This window comes from Cervus canadensis, chromosome 29 (genome assembly GCF_019320065.1).
Source record: "Cervus canadensis isolate Bull #8, Minnesota chromosome 29, ASM1932006v1, whole genome shotgun sequence".
In the NCBI taxonomy this organism is placed as follows: domain Eukaryota; kingdom Metazoa; phylum Chordata; class Mammalia; order Artiodactyla; family Cervidae; genus Cervus; species Cervus canadensis.
Window position 1 is genome coordinate 38694949 of NC_057414.1, and position 19723 is coordinate 38714671.

The window sequence follows — 19723 nt, forward strand, 5'->3', positions numbered from 1 at the left end:
GGCACCTAGTAGATATTAAAAGCAGAGCATTACTTGCAACAAGGTCGTCTAGTCAAGCTAATAACGGTTTTTTCACAGTGTCTGTATGGATGTGAGAGTTGGACTGTGAGGAAGTTGGCACCGAATTGATGCTTTTGAACTGTGGTGTTGGGAAGACTTGAGGGAGTCCCTTGGACTGCAAGGAGATCCAACCAGTCCATCCTAAAGGAGATCAGTCCTGGGTGTTCATTGGAAGGACTGATGCTGAAGCTGAAACTCCAATACTTTGGCCACCTCATGCGTAGAGTTGACTCATTGGAAAAGACCCTGATGCTGGGGGGGATTGGGGGCAGGAGGAGAAGGGGACGACAGAGAATGAGATGGCTGGATGGCATCACCGACTCGATGGGAATGAGTTTGAGTAAACTCCGGGAGTTGGTGATGGACAGGGAGGCCTGGCTTGCTGCGATTCATGGGGTCGCAAAGAATCGGACACGACTGAGCGGCTGAACTGAACTGAACTGATACTTACTATGTGAAAGCAGTCTTCAACTCTTTGCAGAATGAATAGACTCTGCTAAAGCGCTTTATTTATGCGACCTCTCATTAATTCCTTTTAAAGGTATTTACTAAGCATCTAATCTATGCGAGATACTGTTATCCTGAAGGGAGTTGGGCACTTTGACGGCTGGACGGAGGGGAGGAGCCTCATGGGTTTCCCCGCCCACGACAGCGAAGCCCAATGGGGGCCCGCGGAGGCGGTGAGTCCCGCCCACTTTTCGGGGCAGGCCCGGAAACGGGGTTGGGGAAGTTGCTGTATTTCCGGTCGGCGTGTAGGCGCCGCTGCTCGTGCAGCCGTAGACCCGGCTTCTGTCCAGCCTCCTCCGGGAAGATGTTTTACCACGTGAGCAGGGCACGGGGTGGCGGCGAGGGCAGGGTCTAGAGGAGGAGCGAAGCGGAAGGCCGGGACTAGGGGCGGCTTCTTCTTGCCTCATATTCCTCCCGCTCGTTGCCCGACTCCATTCCACTTTCCCCACAGATCTCCCTGGAGCACGAGATTCTGCTACATCCGCGGTACTTCGGCCCTAACCTGCTCAACACGGTGAAACAAAAGCTCTTCACCGAGGTGGAGGGGACCTGCACCGGCAAGTGAGTGTCGCACCCTCCCTGCCGCCTAAGCACTGCGCACACGGCCTTCTCTGCCTGCACCCCCTTCCCAGCGCCTACACTTCGTGAAAGCTTCTGCAACCTACCCTGGCAAGCCCTCTCACCCCCCCAGGCAGTTAGCTGCTTCCTGCTTTGGGTTCCCACGGTGCCCTCTGCGAAGTTCCATAACAGAACTTCCTTTGTTCAGCCAACATTTGTCATTAACTCTGCAAACATTTCTGAAGCTCCAGCTGTGTGCCAGGGCCCTGTGCTGGGCCCTGGGAACAATGCAATGAAAAAGACAAAATGATGTCAGCCCTTGTTTTTCTTTACCCCCCATACCCAGGGACCTGGCATGGCACATCTTGGGCCTCACTAAAAGTTTGTTGAATGAATGGGCAGGATAAAGCAGATTGAGAGTTAGCGGGAGGAAGGAAGAGAACTGAGATTTGACCATCTCTGGGCTCTGCACAGAGGAGCTCCGCACATGGTGAAGTAAATGAGGGGGGAGGAGCAGGGCTATAGAGTACTCAGGTATCCAGCATCAGAGTAAGCTGAGGTGTTCTTTGAACATACAGGTTCCTGAGCCTCATCTCATCCCTACAGCATCAAGACTGGGGACCATCCTGGGAAAAGGCATTTTAATAAGTTTCTCCCAGGTGATTCTGAGGCATCACCAAGATTGAGATTAAGAACTGCAGACTTTTTGGACACTGACTGTGAAATTATGAGAGCAGCGTTTGGCATTATAGCTACTGCTGATTGTCCTGTCTGTCTCTTGATCATTAAGCTCTCCTGGGGCCAGGGGGCCAACTACTCCCCCTTTGTGCTCCCCCTTTACCTCCAGGGTCAGTGACTCTTGTGGTCGATGCTTTTTTGTATTTTTTTTTCTGGCTGTGCTGGGTCTTGGTTGCTGCACGGGCTTTCTGTAGTTGCAGCAAGCGAGGCTTAGTTGCAGTGTCTGGGCTTCTCATTGTGGTAGCTTCTCTTGTTGAGGCACATGGGCTCTAGGGCTTGGGCTTAGTAGTTGCAGCACACTGGCTTAGCTGTTCTGTGGCATGTGGAATCTTCCCGGACCAGGGATTGAACTTGCGTCCCCTGAATTAGCAGGGGTATTCTTAACCACTGGACCACCCGGGAAGCCCTCCTGTGGCAGATGGTTTCAGAGGCTCTTTCACAGACAGTGCCTTTCACTTTCTCTGCCTCCTCGCAGGTATGGCTTTGTAATTGCCGTCACTACCATCGACAATATCGGTGCTGGTGTGATCCAGCCAGGCCGAGGCTTTGTCCTTTATCCAGTTAAGTACAAGGCCATTGTTTTCCGGCCCTTTAAAGGGGAGGTCGTGGATGCGGTGGTCACTCAGGTCAACAAGGTAAGACCATCCACGGGGGAGGTAGTGGGAAGGTCCCTCTCTTAAAAAATCTGGGATGGGTCCCACTTTGGTCAAATTCTGTGTCTTTGGTCAGATCACTTCTCTCTGCTTCAAGTTTCCTCACCTGTCAAATGGTATGGTAATCTTGCCCTGCCTCACTGAGGGACATGTAAGTCAATAGTGAGTCAAAACAATAGTAGCCTCCGTTGTGGGCCAGGTAGTGTGCAAAACCTCTGAATGACTGTGAAATGAGTGCTTTTATCTCCACACCGAAGCTTGGAGAAGTTGAGTCTGCTGGCAACGGTCATGTGTCCAACAAGTGTTCAAAGCCCAGAATGACAAGTTCTAGGTCTCAGCTGTTTACCGCTACACTTCCTTAGCTTAAAATGAAAGCTTGGGAAGAAAAAAAAAATGAAGGCTTGGGAAAAAAAAATGACATACTTCAGAGTGGTTTCAAAACATGAAGAATATTGTTAGGAACCACATAAAGATGGGAGGCTTAGGAGACTTTGGGAGACAAAAGAAAAAGCAAGGTCTCTCTTTTCTCTTCTAGGTTGGACTCTTCACAGAAATTGGTCCCATGTCCTGCTTCATCTCTCGACACGTAAGTCTAGGTACACTGGGTGGGTCTAAGGAGGAGACCTGTACTCAAGAGAATCTACTAAAGCATCCTTTTCAAGTGCTCTTACTCAGTTTGACCTTCCTTTCAGTCCATCCCATCAGAGATGGAATTTGATCCTAACTCCAACCCACCGTGTTACAAAACGATGGATGAGGTGAGTGGGCAGAAGAAGCTGGTGAGAGGGACAAGGGAATGAGCCACTCCGAGGGAGGGTATTGGCCTGGGGGTGTCTGACTACTGTTCCCTCCTCCGCAGGACATTGTGATTCAGCAGGACGATGAGATCCGCTTGAAGATTGTGGGAACCCGTGTGGACAAGAATGACATCGTGAGTCTCCTGACTGCCTCCCTGCCCATACCAGGCCGAGCTGTTGCATTCTTCCTACTCAGAGTTCCTGGGGGGTTTGTGCTCTTCTGCTAGGAAGAAGAGATGAGTGGGCAGAAGGCTTGGGGCTGAGAGTTAGAGGAGAGCTCTCTGCTTGCTTTGGCTTCATTTCCATTTTCCCTTTCCTTCTGCAGTTTGCTATCGGCTCCCTGATGGATGATTACTTGGGTGAGTGCCAGGGTTGTTGTCTAAAGGAGGGGTGTGTGGGCACAGGGAGTTAGTATGGAATTTAATGCCTGAGCCACTGATGAAAGAAACTCTCATGTTGTCTGCTTGGAAGACCAAGGACACTTGCCCCCTGGAATGAGAAGTGCATGGTTAGGGCTGTCCTAAGCTCTGGGTCTAACCACTGTGCTTTTTCTGTTCTCGGCAGGGCTTGTGAGCTGAGCACCATGACCTACCTTGTTTGGTCCCTATCTAGGAGGTGTGATCGTCACACTTAGCATGTTGTCCAGAGGCCCAGTCTGGCTGCTGTCGGGGAAGCAAGGAGGGTTCCTTGCCCTCAGAAGACACCTGGCTCTTCTTGTGGCTTAGCAGCCACTCCTGGATTTTTGACTGTGTGTTCTAACCATAAAAGGTCTTGATTTTCATGGAAGTGTCATCTCCTTTCTTTGCTAAGAACAACTCATTTTGTAAAAAGGCTGGAGGGCCGGTGGCTTGCTAGCCCCTCTTTTCTTGGCCTGATGCCTTAACTAGCCTCAGCCACCAGGGGATCTGACTGACCCTCTTGCCAAGGTCTCAAGTTGACCTCACTGAAGCTAGGGCTGTAGTGCTGGGTCATTGTTGTACAGTTGCTTAGTCATGTTCGACTCTTTGCAACCCCATGGACTGCTGCTTGCCAGGCTTCCCTGTCCTTCACTGTCTCCCAGAGTTTGTTGGGTCTTTGGCTTTCAGCAAATGGCAGTATCATTAGAGCCACTCTAGTCTAGAGCCCCAGTCTAGTTTCAGAGAATTTGCCCTCTCCTCAGCCTTTAAAATAACCAAGACTCTAGCTGGAGAGGGGGAAGAGGAGACAGCAGGGTTGGGGGAGGTGAATAATAGAATAGTAATGGTACAGATTGTGGAGTCCCAGTCCTTTTTAGGATGGGCACATAAACAATAGCCTTTATTTGCTAATCAATTAATATACTAAACTGAACATATGAAAGGGCTCATAATCTCATTGGGGTAACGCAACAAAAATATACAAAAGAAGAAGATTGAACAAACACACCACCTTCCCTCCATGCTGTGTCTTGGCAATACTACTTGCCTAACTTGGAATGCCTTTTCCCTTTTCCTGTCTGCTTGTTTCCTAGTAATCTATCAAATCTCAGCCATTTTTTGTTTTCTTAAGCTTTCCTTGACTTCCTTAGGAAGCAGAGCTGTGTAGTAGAAAACACATTTGGGTTGTATTTGGGTTGATACAGAGCTGGGTTTTAGTCCTAGCTGGGTGACTGTATGTTTCTTTATTGTAATATGATCATACAACCCTCTTTGGATGGTATATCAGAGCATTGCTGCCCTGTGTCAGAGATTGTATGGGCAAGTGGCTGGCTTCCACAACCAGGGATTTAACCTGGGCTGTCAGCAATGAAAGTGTGGTGTGGTGTCTTTAAAAAAAAAATTAATTTATTTGGCTGCACTGGGTCTTAATTGCGCCATGTGGGATCTAGTTCCCTGACCAGGGATCGAACCTGGACCCACTGCATAGGGAGTGCAGAGTCTTAGCCGGTGGACCACCAGGGAAATCCCGAAGTGTGGAGTCTTAACCACTGGATCACCAGGGAATTCTCAGGAAGTTACGGCCTCTTAAAGAGGTCACAGGCTTTATAGTGACAGGAGTATGTGCCTGGTAATATGTTAAATCCTTTACATACATTATTGAATTTTCTTGACAGTTCACTGTAATGTTTTGTCATCCCTCTTGACATGATAAAATAGATGAACTAACATGCTTAAGGTCACAAAGCTAGTGAGTAGTGGAGCTGTATTTTTTTTTTTTTTAATAGTGTAAAACCATCATAACTCTTCTTGCTAGGCATTGGGTGGCTGGGGAGTGAGAGGGAGCCATCTTTCTCCCAGCTGTGGCCAGGGGATTTACTCCTTTCCCTGGCCCTTGCCTTGACTCAGTTCAGTTCAGTTCAGGTCAGTTCATGAAGAGTGGACTCATTGGAAAAGACCCTGCTGCCTTGATTCAAGCTGGAGGCAAATCAGTCCCAGACAGCTTGGATGGGGCGTCACTGCATCCTACAGGCCTCCAGCCCGTCCTCTCTTCATTGTCTGATGCTGCCAGGAGGTTACCAAAGGCTGTCCCTACCAATAACACCTTTGCAAGGAGTCCTGCCAACAGCCAGGAGATCTGATCTCAGACTCAGAACTTTGGAGGAACCCCCTCTTCCTTTATGCATAGGTGGGAAGACACTCCAGTGACCAAGCACAGTCCTGTGACTACTTCACATGTCATTCTGATTATGACGGGGGGTGGGGGGGTGGGGTGGGGAGGTGGGGAGACTCAAAAGGGTGTCAGTCTCCTTAGGTAGTGTTGCTATGGCAACCCCAGTCATCCACCTGGCTTTCTCAGCTCTGGTCTCAGAGGATCTTCCTTTCTAGGGGCAGCAGCATCTAACACTGAGAGGGAGGAAGGGCGAGGTTGTGTACATTCAAGCTCCCCTGCAGAAACCTCCTTTAATAAATAGCTCATTGCAAATAGTCCCATCTTGGATGAACATAAGAGGATTAATTCACAGTCTGCCTCCTGATGTGAGTGAAAGTTCACTACCAAAGCTCAATCTACATTGTCTCTTTTAACCTACAATAACCTTGTGAGATGGGTATTCTTACTCCATTTTGTAGATATGGAAATGTGGTTAGGTAATTTGCCCAAAAGCAGTATCAGAGTTTGAACTCCTTTTGCTATGACTCCAAATATCCTTTACTCATTAAGCTCACTGCTTTTCAACAGAACTGCCCAAGTTCAGGGAAGTGTGTCCGTGTAAAATGGTCAAGGAAGTCTGAGGTAGGTGAGGGCTTACAGGACAGAAATGGGGAGGACACGAGGTAGGGTGCCCGAATCGGCAGAGCCCTGGAGTCTGGAGCTCGCACGGGGTGTGTTTGGCCCAGTCAGAAGACCCTTCTGCCAGCAGAGAATGCCTACTGAGATTCCGGTTCAACCTTGAGGAAGTGAAGTGGCAGGTGATGTTGGAGAGTTAAGTTGAGCCCCACCAAGCAGGCAGCAGAACTAAGGCAGACGCCAAAGTCTAAAGCGTCAATACATTCGCGTAAATGCAAGTGCTCGGAAACTCAGGAGTAGACAAAGGAATGGGGATGGTTTCCTCGAGAACATGTGTATTAAAACCTAGATCGAACGATTACACACGCCCCAAAACGCCGGAGAGCTGTTGCTTTAAGAGGCGCGAGTCTTCCAACATCACGTGACCTCGGACGTTCCGAGCCTTCTACAGAGCCATCACGGTGGCCAATCGGGTAGTGGGAAGCTCCTTTGTGGGCAGAACTCTTGAGGGCGCCCGCCGATTGGCTGTGTTCGTGGAGGGCGGGGCCTGGCCGCCGAGAGAGGGAATTAGTACGAGCAGGGTGAGTACGGGCCATCGCCGCCGCCGCTGCCGCCGCAGTCACCGCCACCGCCGTCTCGGTACCCGTCTTCGCCGTCCTGGAGCCCTCAGGTGAGCAAGCCCTCACAGAGCCGTCCTGCTGCAGATCGCGCGCTCACCGGCCCGGGCGCCAGATCCGCTGGGGGCCCGCCCCCTTCGCCGACCACGTGACCCAAGTTCGACGATCTCTGACCTCCTCCTCCCTGTCCCCCCCCCCCCCCCCCCCTTTCGAACTGGGATGTAGCGCGGCTGGGTGGGAGGATGCGCTTCTCGGAGGCCGGCAGAGGTCAGTTCCCACGCCTCCTTACCGGTGTGGCTAGTGGCTGAGGATGTAGAGAGGAGGTTTAGGAACTGGAGACCTTGGTCAGGGCCGGACTTTGTGGGGTGTGATGTGGGCACGTAATAGGGAAACTTCCTTGGCGCCTTCCGCGGGCAGGACTTGCTGCTCCTACTTGACAGGTGGAGAAAGGTTAGCCATTGGCGGGTCTCCAACGCGAAGTCTCTGGACTGGGAATCCAGGCCTTGTTTCCCACGCAGTCCGCCGCTCCTCATGATTAGAGAGAGAGTTGAGTTCTTGCTCCCTTACCTAGGTAGTGCTGGCCAGATGATCTTGGGAAAATCATTTAACATTTTAACCACTCGGCTCTGATTTCCTTGGCTGTGAAATAGACACAATGTTTACTTAATACCTCTTTCATTGTTAATCCAGACGAAATGAGGTGTAAGCCATATAAAGCACTTAGCTCCAAGCTTCAGGCATAGTATATGCTGAGAAAAATAGCGATCGTGTGCTCATTTTTTCAGCAGGTGTTTACTGAGGGTGTGTTATGTGCAGACACCGTGCCTGACGCTGGGGATGCAAAGGTGAGCAAAAAGGCATGAACCTTGCCCGCATGGAGCTTACAGTCTACTGGGGAGGTAGATGTTAATCAAAAAGTCACACAGGTATATACAATTACAAACTGGTAACTGCTTTGGAAGATAAAGTCATGGCACATGGTGAGGGTCTGAGAAGACTTCTCTGAGCAAGTGACTTTTTAAATTTTAAAATTATTTATTTATTTGACTGTGCTGGGTCTTCCTTGCTGCATGGGCTTTTCTTTAGTTGTGGCATGCGGGGGCTACTCTCTAGTTGTGGTGCATGGGCATCTCATTACCGTGGCTTCTCTTGTGGCAGAGCACAGGCTTTAGGGCTTACGGCTTTGGTAGCTGCAGCTTGTGGGCTCTAGATCTCAGACTCTGTAGTTGGGGTGCACGGGCTTAGTTGCTCTGCAGCATGTAAAGTCTTCCCGGACCAGGGATCGAACCCATGTCTCCTGCATTGGCTGGCGGATTTTTTTTATCACTGACTCACTGGGAAGCCCCCAGCAAGAGACAATTTGAGACTGAGATCTGAAGGAAGGCCTAGGAGTTCACTGGACAAAGGGGTTGGGGGTAGAGGAGGAGAGCATTCTAAGTCCAGGAAACAGTGTGTGAACATCCTGAAATAAGGTGTTTTTGAGGAAACAGAGGCTACAGGAATGCAGAACACAAGCAAGAGTGGAAAGAGATGTTTGGAGATGTAGGCACACATGTGGGGCCTTGGAGTCATGGCAGTTTGTTTTTTATTCTAAAGGCAATGAGGAGCCATTGGGAGAAAAGCTGCAGGGAGGCCAGGTAGGGTACCCACTGGATTTAGGGACCTGGAGGTCACTGGTGACGCACTGGGCCTTGTCAGAGAGGAGTGCTGGGGCAGAACCTGGGCGGGTTACTGAAACTCGGACCTCGCTGCTGTGGTGGTATTGTCTCACTTTGGCCCGTGTGGGCCAACCTTCTAGGTGTGGTGTGTGTTGTTGGAGTCAGTCATCAGCTGCTGTTTTTCTTGGGTTCTTATTTTGCCATATCCTGTGAACGGAAGAGCAGGTTCCTGCTCTGAGCCTCTCAGCCACACCGGGGAAGACCAGACACGGGCAAAAAGCCCAACTACTGAAAGGCTGACAGTCCCAGATGGCACGGGGCAGGAAGACCTCAAAAGACAGACTGGATCTGCCTTAGGGAAGAGGAGGGCATGGGGGCTTGGGATAGGGGGAGGGCGGGCCAGCCTGAGCACCAGCGGTAAGGTACAAGGCAGGCTGGAAGCCACGAGGTGGCCTTCCTGGGAGGATGGATCAGCACCATGAGCTCTGCGGATTCGGGACCAATCCCAGTATGTTGAGCCATGGAGTTGGGACTTTCCTTTTATGAGTCCTGGAAAACTACTGAAGACTTCGGAGCAAGGAACCGTCAGGGTAAAAGTAGCCTCTTCATCAGTGTTTAGTACTGGTGACTGTAGCACAGATCCAGAAGAAGACAAGAGTTTTTGTTTATAATTAACAATTGTAATGTCTTCCATTTGTGTAGTGTTCTGGCCCTTGAGTTTCTCCTACATCATCTCATCTCATCCTCATGGCAACCCTGGGCATTAGGGAGGGCAGGGGTTATTGCCACTATCTTACCAGCCCTCAGACTGATGAAAGTCTCAGCCTGGTTCACGTTGGGAGTGGTGGAGCAGGGCTGGGACCCAGTTCTGTGCCTCCCAAGGCCAGGCACCTTCTCAGACATCACTGCCGTCTGCCCTATGACCTAGCTCGAGTCTGGTTCTTGCTCTGAGCCTCAGTCTCCTCACCTGGACACTCAGATGAGCCTCCTTGTTCAAGGATTCTGGAGCAGCGAGACTGGTTTGGAGGGCCTTCAGTCAGGCTCCCGGACTCAGAGGGAGACTGGGCTACCCTTTCCCATCTCCCTTCCCACCCCCAGCTCCATCGGGGCCATGTCGGAGCGAGAAGAGCGGCGGTTCGTGGAGATCCCTCGGGAGTCCGTCCGGCTCATGGCGGAGAGCACGGGCCTGGAGTTGAGCGATGAGGTGGCGGCCCTGCTCGCAGAGGACGTGTGCTACCGACTCAGAGAGGCCACCCAGGTACACTCCCCCTCCTGTCCCTCCCTGTGACTGCCCTCTCCCCCAGGGGTTTATTCAGCTGGTATCTGTCAGGCCCCTCCAGAATACAGCAGAGGCAGTCCCCGTCCTCTCCAGGGCCTCCTCCTAGGCAGCTGGGCTTCCAGAGAGCCAGGCGCCTGCTGGGCAGCCTCTCACGTGCTCCTCAGCACAGCCCCGCTGGGCAGGCCAGGCGGGTCCATTGTCACATGCCCCATGTGAGAAACTGAGTCACAGAGGGCATGTGACACTGGGAGTTGTTTGCCCCCCACCCCCTGCTCCCTGTCCCCTGACTCCGTTCCTCCCCTTGCAGAATAGCTCTCAGTTCATGAAACACACCAAACGGCGGAAGCTGACCGTCGAGGATTTCAACAGGGCGCTCCGATGGAGCAGTGTGGAGGTGAGTGGAGCATGGGCTGCAGAGGGCTCAGCTGGCGCAAGCCTGCCTACCTACCCGGCTCAGGGCTGGCCACACAGTGAGACATGAAGGCCCAATGCACACACGAGGCAAGGTCATAGCCACCGCCGCACAGGTGTCGCACCCAGCTCCCCAGGGCCAGGCGTTCAGAGAGGCAGAGGCGGCCACGGAGGCCTGGAGGCAAGGGAAGGCTTCTTGGAAGAGGTGGCACTTGAGCTGAACCTGAAAAGGAGGCCGGGATTAGACTCAGTTGTAAGGAAAAGAGGCTGTTCTGGGTGAGGGAGCAGCTTGATCACAGGCGTGGGTGTCAGAACATGCTGCATGGTTGTTCCTGGGCAGGGGGTCAGGGGAAGAAGATCACGTTTAGAAGAGAGGAGTGTTTTCAGAGCCGGTCTATGTGAGAAGGAGGATCAGCAAGCAGCCTGAGGGTGGGGTTCAGGGTCCCTGCGGCTCCATGAGGAGGGACCACGTTCTGCTCCTCACTGTGAGCAGCGGTGCTGCAGCCAAGTTCCCAGTGAAGGGCCTGGAGTCCCAGGCATCCCCCTCTGCTCAGGGCCTCTGGACTCCCTGCAAACATAGGCTCTGGGCCCTGGCCAGTCACGCCCCACTTACCTCCCCAGATTCAGCCTGCTCCCCAATCCTCTCTTCACTCAGGCCGTGTGCGGTTATGGGTCTCAGGAGGTGCTGCCCCTGCGCCCCACCAGGGAGGGTGAGCTCTACTTCCCCGAGGACCGAGAGGTGAACCTGGTGGAGCTGGCCCTGGCCACCAACATCCCCAAAGGCTGTGCTGAGACGGCCGTGAGAGGTGACTGCTGGGGTCCTCCATGGGGCAGGGACAGGAGCTGGGTTCTTGGAGGAGTGGTGATGGGCTGGTGGGTAGATGGAACAAAATTCAGAAGGGTGGGTGGTGTTACAAGGGGCAAAACCCCAGGCTGATCCATCTCTCTGCTCTGGTTCTAGTTCATGTCTCCTACCTAGACGGCAAAGGGAACCTGGCCCCTCAAGGATCAGGTAATGGGTAGTACAGGGAATGGGCCCTCTGGTTGGACTTTCCTCCCTTAGGACTGAGGGTGGTGCCGCTACCCCTCTGAGTCTTCATCTGACAAGTATTTTCCGGTGCCTGCCTGGTGCCAGTCCTGAGTGGGCACTGATCCCTGCCCAGAGGCCTCACAGCTGGAGATGGGATCTCAGGCCTGTAACCAATCATGACGCCATGTTGGATGTTAGTGCAGAAGTCTGAGCGGCTTACTGGGGTCCCTGAGGTGTCATACTTCCAGGGTCTGCTGAACGGAGCTTACAGGGCCTGAGGCTTGTGAACGTGGACCTTGGGGATTAAGCAGGAGGCTGCCGGGCAGAGCACAGGTGGGAGGCGGCGTGTGGAGCTGGGCTGTGGAGGGCTTGCAAGGTCAGGGTGAGCAGGCTGCTCAGAGGGGCTGGCGGCTCTGTGTCCCGAGAGGCCTCCTGTCTGAACGGGCTGCTGGTGGGGTGGGCTGCCGGGGCGGGGAGCAGGCAGGGAGGCTGGGAGCGCCGGCTGCACCTGACCGCCTTCTGCCCGCCCTCTCGCAGTGCCCAGTGCTGTGTCTTCACTGACCGATGACCTTCTCAAGTACTACCAGCAAGTGACTCGGGCTGTGCTGGGGGATGATCCACAGCTGATGAGAGTGAGCACGCGGGCCTGAGCTGGGGCCAAAGTCCAGCCTTCAAACCCCCGCGGAAGTCCTTCAGAGGCCTGCTCCTGTCCTCTGCATGCTGGCTGATCTGGGTGGAAGCTGCTCTTGGTGGGGGGCTTGCTGCTCTGTGGCTGGCCCTTCTCCAGCACTGCTCCCCTTCCTGCCCCAGTAGGAACCCAGTTGCTTAGGGAATGGGCCGCTCTGCAGGGTCCTGTGGAGGGGGGGACGGCACATGTGGTCAGTCCCCCCACACCTTAATCCAGAGCCCATTCTTTGGGATGTCTGTTGACCTGGAGCCACTTGGGGCATCCACCTTGCACCTTTCATCTGTCTGGACTTGAGAGGAAAAGGAGAGGAAGTAGAGGGAGCCTGGTGAGGGTGCCAGCCAGACGTCATACCAGCCCTCTAGGGCTCCACAGGGCCCCACTGGACACTGCCTGTGCCAGGCCTCTTCCGCCAGAGGCAGAGGAGGGCTGGTTTGGTGGTCTGCTTGACCACGTGGCCTCTCTGTTTGAGGGTTTACCTCTTGCCCGCCTGGCTGCTGCTGTTACTTCCCATGCAAAGTTAGGACTGTTGTTACTTCACTCTCCTGCCTTACAAAGTCTGCTGCTTGTCCCCAGACACAGTGCACGTGGGTGGGCCTGGGGCCTGGGAGCTGGGTGCCTTTCTCTTGAGCTGTTGTCTGCTTTCACAGTGCCTGAACTTCAGGTCTTGATCCAGGAGCTGGGAGGGCACAGGTGGTGGAGGTTCAGGCTAAGATGGTCTTACTCATTGCCTCTATTTTTTTCTGCTTATAAAAGTAATACCAAAAAAAAAAAAAAAAAGTAATACCAGCATATGTTTACTATAGAAGTACTGTAAAACATACAAACTAGAAATTGTGTAGAACCACCCACTCACATTTTTTTTCTATGTATAAACTATCATAGTCTACTGTCAATCGAAGTGGTATTAAACTAAACATCTGGTTTTAGAAAAACTGCTGTATTCAGTTAAAAATATGTTGGACATTTAGGTTATATTCAGTTCAGTCGCTCAGTCGTGTCCAACTCTTTGTGACCCCATGGACTGCATGGCGCCCATGGACTGCATGGATGCCAGGCTTAGGTTATATTCAGCTTTTTATTATTATAGACAGTGCTATGTGTGGATATGTGTCTAAGTAGGTTTTGTTTATAGTGGGTTTGTAGAAGTGGCATTGCTGAGTCAAAGTATGAACATTTCAAATGTTAATACATAGGTGCCAAGTTTTCCTTTAAAGAGGTATCAGTTTATACTTGGGGTGGGTGGACCAGGGCAGCGTGGCCCCTTCTGTTTCAGATTGCTCTCCAGGACCTGCAGACCAACTCCAAGATTGCAGCGCTCCTGCCATACTTTGTTTACGTGGTCAGCGGGGTAAGTGACCAGGCTGCGGCAGGGGCGGGTCTGTGGGGAGGAGATGATGCAGCAGGCTGTAGGCTCACAGGCAGGTGCCACCAGACGAGCAGGCTCTCCTGCACCCTCATGTCCCCCTAAGCACCCTTCTTCTCCCAACAGGTGAAGTCTGTAAGCCATGACCTGGAGCAGCTGCACCGGCTCTTGCAGGTGGCACGGAGCCTGGTTCGGAACCCACACCTCTGCCTGGGGCCCTATGTCCGCTCCCTGGTGGGCAGTGTCCTCTACTGTGTCCTGGAGCCACTGGCTGCCTCCATCAACCCGCTGAATGACCACTGGACACTGCGGGATGGCGCTGCCCTCCTGCTGAGCCACATCTTCTGGTAGCCTCCTGGGCCTAGCGCTGGTCAAGGGCGGGACTGTGGCAGAGCCGAGTGGCTTGGGGTGGGAGGTGGGGTGAAACTTCTGGCTTTAAGGCCACAGCTTGAGAGGTTGGGAGTGTCTTCCCTCTGATCTTCCAAGTCGTTGTGCCTGGGGTTTTATAAAGGGGTGACAGAGATGCCAGGGGTTTGGTCCGTCAGCCCTCAGGCCCTGGGCCCCGCCGTCTCGCTCGCTTCCCCAGTGTGCCATACACGTGCTGCTTCCTCTGGGTGCGGTGCCTCGTTCTCCTGACTGAATGTTGCTCCCACAGGACTCACGGGGACCTTGTAAATGGCCTCTGTCAGCAGATCCTGCTCTCCCTGCAGAAAGTCTTGGCAGATCCTGTGAGGCCTCTCTGCTCTCACTACGGGGCTGTGGTGGGGCTGCATGCTCTTGGCTGGAAGGTGAGGACCCTGGCTTTTCTCGCAGAACCATAAGAGCTCCTGTTTATAGTTAGAAAAATAGTCTTTCTTGTCCATGAACGTGTCTTCTTTCTCCATTTTTTAGGTTTTTCAGTCTTTCAGGATCCTTTCGTAATTTCCCCTGAAGAGAACCTCAATATAATTTGTTTACTCCTAGATTCTTGCTATTCTTTGATACTGTTGTAATGTCTCTTCATGGTATTTCTTATTGGTGTATAGAAACACAACTGATTTGTGTATTGATTCAGCTACTTCATTAAACTATCATTTTTAAACTGTAGATTATTTTGGGCTTTTAAGGTAAATCATACCATGTACAAATAATGAAAGCTTTGTCTTTTTTAAACCTAATGCCTTATTTTTTTGAATTCGTTTTCCTTTTTTGGCCACCCCACATGGCTTGTGGGATCTTATTCTCCAACCAGGGTTGGAACCTGAGCCCTTGGCTGTGAAAGTGCAGGGTCCTAACCACTGGACCACCAGAGAATTCCCAAACCTAGTAATTTTTTTCTTTTTATTGCTAGGACCACTAATATCATTTTAAATATGTTGATATTGGGCATCCTTGTCTCATTTCCAATTTAAAAAACGGTACTAACAATAACCTGTCCTGTTTAGGCTGACGTTTACTTTGTGTGTTTGTAGATACCTTTCTTAGGTTAGGGGAATTATATTCTTAATTATTAATTTATGTTAATTTTATCAAATGCACTTTCTGTATCTTTTTGATTCTAAGGTTTTCCTGCTTTTATCTGTTAATGTTAATTGTATATATAGGTTTTCTTTTTTTTGCCTGTGTCACACAGCTTGTGGGATCTTAATTCCCAACCAGGGATTGAACCCCTGCCCCAGCAGTGAAAGTGCTGAGTCCTAACCACTGAACCACCGGGAACTCCCCATACAGATTTTCTAATAGTAAACTGTCTTTACATTTCTAGGATAAACTCACTTTAGTAATGGTATAGTCTTTAAAAAAGTGCAGAACTTTCATTGGAATATATTTTTTATATACAGTTGGATTTAAATGATTAATCTGTATTTATTAATGAAATCAATCATGTACTCTCCTCATATGGTTTTAGTATCAGGGTTATATTGGTTTTATAGAATAAGGTGGAGAGGGAGTATTTTTTATACTTTATATTTTTAAGTTTAATTATGTTTTATTGAGACACTCTGTTCCTTGAATGTCTGTACGCTGACTTTGTAAATTCTGGCATGCTGTTTTGTGGTTATTTGTGTGTGTGTATGGTTATATTTTTAACTAATAGTTACAGAATTATTTGAGTTTTCATATTTCTTGAGTCAGTATTAAGCTCTATTTTTATAGGAACTTGAAGGGCAAATTAATCACAGGGTTTAAAACTACATAATCAGAGTCCAGGTTTCTGAGCTGTTGTTTGTTTTTGTGCAAGTGGTTTGAATTGAGTTCCAGTTTACATGTAAACCAGGACGGTTCTTGGAATGTAGCAGATGGCAGCTAAATTTCTTGGTTAGCAGGGGGCATTACTTATATCCCTCAGCCCTCAGCACATATGTCAGTGATAGTGGGGTCATTTTATATTGTTTGTCTTGGTACCTCATCTTTATTCCCATTGCTTAATTAAGGCTTGGACATTCAGGAGTTTCCAAATAAATGTTAGCTGAATATGCCAAGGAGGGTATTTAGGATTCAGCCCTGTCCAGAACCAGAGATAAAAGTAGATCTTTCAGAGAAAATGGTACTTGGTAAGCAGTGAGCAAAAGAGGCACTCACTGCATTCTTCTCTTCCATCCAGGCAGTAGAGAGAGTCCTGTACCCACACCTGTCCACTTACTGGACAAATCTGCAGGCTGTGCTCGACGATTATTCAGTATCGAATGCCCAGGTTAAAGCAGATGGACACAAAGTCTATGGAGCCATTTTGGTGAGTGCCAGCCGTTTCCAGCCTCTCCTTCCTGCATCAGCTCAGCTGGCTTACTTTAGAAAATTAGGCCCAGGTTCCTTATATCCTAGTCCCACTGCTCTTACAGGTGGCCGTAGAGCGACTGCTGAAGATGAAGGCCCAGGCAGCAGAGCCCAACAAGGGTGGGCCAGGCAGCAGGGGGTGCCGGCGCTCTGACGACCTGCCCTGGGACAGCCTTCTCCTTCAGGAGTCTCCCTCCGGGGGCAGCGCAGAGCCAGGCTTTGGGTCTGGTCTTCCAATGGCTCCTGGAGGCGCGGGGCCAGAGGATCCTTCCCCTTCAGTGACCCTGGCGTACATCTACCGGGAGCTTTACGCCTTCTTCGGTGACAGCTTGGCCATACGCTTTGGTACGGGTCAGCCCGCGCCCACGGCCCCGCGGCCGCCCGGGGACAAGAAGGAGCCGGCGGCCGCCCCGGACTCGGTGCGGAAGATGCCGCAGCTGACAGCCAACGCCATGGTCAGCCCGCAGGGCGACGAGAGCCCCCGGGGCGGCGGTCCTCCGTCAGCCTCTGCGCCCGCCGCCTCTGAGAGCAGGCCGCTGCCCCGCGTGCACCGGGCGCGGGGAGCACCCCGGCAGCAGGGCCCCGGCACCGGCACCCGCGACGTCTTCCAGAAGAGCCGTTTCGCCCCGCGCGGTGCCCCTTACTTCCGTTTCATCATCGCTGGGCGGCAAGCAGGGAGGCGATGCCGCGGGCGCCTCTTCCAGACTGCCTTCCCCGCGCCGTATGGGCCCAGCCCGGCCTCCCGTTACGTGCAGAAGCTGCCCATGATCGGCCGCACCAGCCGCCCGGCCCGCCGCTGGGCGCTCTCGGATTACTCGCTGTACCTGCCGCTTTGAGGCGGCTCGAGCTTTCGCCTCTGTAAATAAATCCCGCGCCCGGAAGTGACGTCCCCGCGCTCGTGGGTCGCGCCGGATGAGGCGGGGCTTGGGCAGTTGGCTCCTCCGGCGGCGCTTCCTGGTGTTGGGGACGTCATGGCGCTGGCCTGGTTGCAGCGCGTCGAACTCGCGTTCTTCGCTACCGCCTTCTTATGCGGAGCCGTGGCGGCCGCGGCGCTGACCCGGACCCAGGTGCGGTTGCGGGACGGGGCCGGCCGTCAGGGTGGGTAAGCGGGGAGCAGGCAGACCCTGAACCGGAGAGGCCGCTGCTGTCCGGCCCGGCAGAGTTCTGGCGCGCAGCTCTTCGGAGCTAGTCGCCCAGGTGAGGCCGGTCGACGGCGGAGATGCATCGGCGCTAATTACGCTCTGTGGATACATCTGTCCAGGTCGTTCTTGGGAAATCATTACCTCGCAAAAGGAACGAGTCCTTGGGAGTGTCTAACAGCAGATACAGCCCGGCCGAGTGATTTCCTGCTGCATAACCTCACCCTGGCTGTAAAACAAGTTGGACCAGGTCCCTTTAAATAAGACATCATTGTGCTGAGCCTCTCAAAGAAAGCATAAGTAAAGTCGCTTAGTCGTGTCCGACTCTGCGACCCCATGGACTGTAGCGTACCAGGCTCCTCTGTCCATGAGGTTTTCCAGGCAAGAGTACTGGAGTGGGTTGCCATTTCCTTCTCCAGGGGCTCTTCCCGACCCAGGGATCAAACCCGGGTCTCCATGCATTGCAGACAGACGCTTCACCGTCTGAGCCACCAGGAAGCCCTAAAGAAAGCATAGTGTAAAAAAAAAAAAAAAGAAAAGAAAGCATAGTGTAGTAGAAGTGAGCAAACTACCAAATTGTTGCGACGCAGTGTGTCATATGGCAAACCAGTGATGTAGCAGAAGCCAAAAGTTTAGCTCAGTGTTTACCCCAGCCAGGCAATCATGTTAATAAACACGCTCGTTTGACCCCTGTAAGTAGGCACTATTACACCTATTTTATAGATTAGAAAACATAGGAGATGGCCGAAGGTTACACAAGTTTTGGTTCTAGTCTAGAATTTCTGTACCAGGGGAGACCAGAACTTAAGTATTTCTGAAGCTCATTGTATTTTATAACCATTGCCGATTTCCTCATCTTTCTGGCCACTGCAGATTTGATTTCCCCACCAGACGCACTCATCTACTGGCCCAGAAACAGGAACTGACAGTAATACACAAATAACTCTCTTAGAGTGGCCCTGGTCTAGATTATCCCCAACACTTGCCATGAACTTGCATTCAGAGGTACTAGCCTGAAATCTAGGACTCAGCAGCTTCTTTCCACAGGGTTCCTTCAGTGGCAGCTGTCCTCTGTATGGTGTGGCCGTCCTGAATGGCTCCTCTCTGGTCTTGTCCCAACCCTCGGCCCCATCCCTCTGCTACTTTGTGGCTGGGGCCTCGGGCCTACTGGCCCTCTACTGTCTCCTGCTTCTGCTCTTCTGGGTCTACACCAGCTGCATCGAGGACTCCCACAGGTGACTGCCCGCTCTGAGGGTCAGGGGTTGAGGTGGGAGGTGTCCCACTTCAACCACAGGCTTCTCTCCCTCCTCCTAGAGGCCCGATGGGGCTCCGCTTTGCACTGGCCACCTCAGCTATAGCCATCTTCCTGGTCTTAGTGTGTGCCTGTATTCTTCGATTTGGCACCAGTTCCCTGTGCAAATCCATCATCTCCCTGAACATGACTAGGTAATGGGAGAGGGGGGGAGTCTGGCTGGGGCTGTCTGCTTCCCTCTGTAGAGTATCCCATACTCCACTTTTTATGTGCCCGTCAGTTCTCATCTCAAAAGGGCACTGGCGTGAAAGGCTATTTAGGGTTTATCTCCCCTTTCTCACGACTGTTTCTTTGACCTCACAGCTGCTCTGATGCCCAGAAAACTCCATGGATACCCCCTGGAACGGCTGTGCAGTTTTACTCCAACCTACATAATGCTGAAGTGAGGCCCTGGGATATGAAAGGCTGGGTGAAGACTGAGGGATACAGATTCGTGTAATGAATCGTAGAATACCATCTGTAGTTTTAAGAGTGCTCACCAGTGTACTCTGAGCTTGGTCCACCCGTGAGGGGCTGAGGAGCTGAAGGCTTGACAGCCTGACCGTGAACAGCTGAGTGGTATGTGGGTGGAACCGGCTGCAAGATGGGCCCAGTCCTCACACTGCTGTCCCTGTCTCCCACAGACTTCCTCTTGGGTGACTCTGGTTTTGTGGTGTGTGGTCCTGGTGCTCCAGGTTGTGCAGTGGAAGTCTGAAGCCGCCCCATACCAGCCTCTGCAGAAGGGGGACCCTGAGTGGAGCTCTGAGACAGATGCTCTTGTTGGGCCACGCCTTTCCCATTCCTGAAGACTCACCAAGGAGTACTTCTGCAGCCAGACTCCATGCCCAAGTGCCTTTAATCCTCTTGGCCCGACACGGCTCTGTTTATGAGGGTAGCCTTAGTTTTCCCTCCAGGAGGGAAACGTGATGACACCTCTTTTCCTACAGCTGTTTTTGTACCAGAGTATTATATTACTTTCTTTCTTCATCTCAGTACT

General features: G+C 52.0%; 3 protein-coding genes and 1 long non-coding RNA gene across 10 annotated transcripts; 3 read left to right on the plus strand and 1 right to left on the minus strand.

The window, feature by feature from the left end:
* The first annotated feature begins 756 nt into the window (after positions 1–756).
* On the plus strand, positions 757–4094 carry POLR2G (RNA polymerase II subunit G). The gene is made up of 8 exons (XM_043451172.1): positions 757–883; positions 1019–1128; positions 2339–2498; positions 3052–3102; positions 3209–3274; positions 3376–3447; positions 3639–3672; positions 3878–4094. Exons 1-8 carry the CDS (start codon positions 872–874, stop codon positions 3889–3891), a joined length of 519 nt encoding a protein of 172 aa, XP_043307107.1. The 5' UTR covers positions 757–871; the 3' UTR covers positions 3892–4094.
* Positions 4095–6949: 2855 nt separating this feature from the next.
* Positions 6950–17185, plus strand: TAF6L (TATA-box binding protein associated factor 6 like). Of its 6 annotated transcripts, none has more exons than XM_043452796.1 (12): positions 6999–7166; positions 7899–7958; positions 9870–10029; positions 10358–10444; positions 11117–11267; positions 11423–11473; positions 12029–12123; positions 13453–13527; positions 13669–13889; positions 14198–14330; positions 16127–16255; positions 16362–17185. In XM_043452796.1, exons 2-12 carry the CDS (start codon positions 7951–7953, stop codon positions 17130–17132), a joined length of 1881 nt encoding a protein of 626 aa, XP_043308731.1. In that variant the 5' UTR covers positions 6999–7166; positions 7899–7950; the 3' UTR covers positions 17133–17185. The 6 variants fall into 6 exon arrangements, with proteins under 6 accessions (XP_043308732.1, XP_043308731.1, XP_043308729.1 ...); XM_043452794.1 differs by having other exon boundaries at positions 7000–7166; positions 7902–7958; XM_043452795.1 differs by lacking the exon at positions 6999–7166 and adding an exon at positions 7300–7380 and having other exon boundaries at positions 7902–7958.
* LOC122431473 lies at positions 8532–11206 on the minus strand. The gene is made up of 3 exons (XR_006266507.1): positions 11075–11206; positions 10499–10684; positions 8532–8978 (listed from the first exon to the last, which is right to left on the minus strand). It is a non-coding gene; the product is annotated as an uncharacterized LOC122431473 (long non-coding RNA).
* Positions 17186–17231: 46 nt separating the features above from the next.
* Positions 17232–19718, plus strand: TMEM179B (transmembrane protein 179B). 2 transcript variants are annotated; one of them, XM_043452803.1, is made up of 5 exons: positions 17232–17363; positions 18483–18670; positions 18750–18881; positions 19051–19129; positions 19371–19718. In XM_043452803.1, exons 1-5 carry the CDS (start codon positions 17268–17270, stop codon positions 19530–19532), a joined length of 657 nt encoding a protein of 218 aa, XP_043308738.1. In that variant the 5' UTR covers positions 17232–17267; the 3' UTR covers positions 19533–19718. The 2 variants fall into 2 exon arrangements, with proteins under 2 accessions (XP_043308738.1, XP_043308739.1); XM_043452804.1 differs by lacking the exon at positions 18750–18881.
* The last annotated feature ends 5 nt before the right edge of the window (positions 19719–19723 follow it).

Bases quoted from the DNA above. Each gene is read 5' to 3' on its own strand.
- POLR2G (XM_043451172.1), top strand. The intron at 2,499-3,051 runs GTAAGACCATCC...TTTCTCTTCTAG, and splicing joins TGGTCACTCAGGTCAACAAG to GTTGGACTCTTCACAGAAAT. The intron at 3,448-3,638 runs GTGAGTCTCCTG...TTCCTTCTGCAG, and splicing joins GTGTGGACAAGAATGACATC to TTTGCTATCGGCTCCCTGAT.
- TAF6L (XM_043452796.1), top strand. The intron at 10,030-10,357 runs GTACACTCCCCC...CTCCCCTTGCAG, and splicing joins GACTCAGAGAGGCCACCCAG to AATAGCTCTCAGTTCATGAA. The intron at 13,890-14,197 runs GTAGCCTCCTGG...TTGCTCCCACAG, and splicing joins CTGCTGAGCCACATCTTCTG to GACTCACGGGGACCTTGTAA.
- TMEM179B (XM_043452803.1), top strand. From the start codon at position 17,268: ATGGCGCTGGCCTGGTTGCAGCGCGTCGAACTCGCGTTCTTCGCTACC. The intron at 18,882-19,050 runs GTAATGGGAGAG...TTGACCTCACAG, and splicing joins ATCTCCCTGAACATGACTAG to CTGCTCTGATGCCCAGAAAA. The intron at 19,130-19,370 runs GTGAGGCCCTGG...TGTCTCCCACAG, and splicing joins CCAACCTACATAATGCTGAA to ACTTCCTCTTGGGTGACTCT.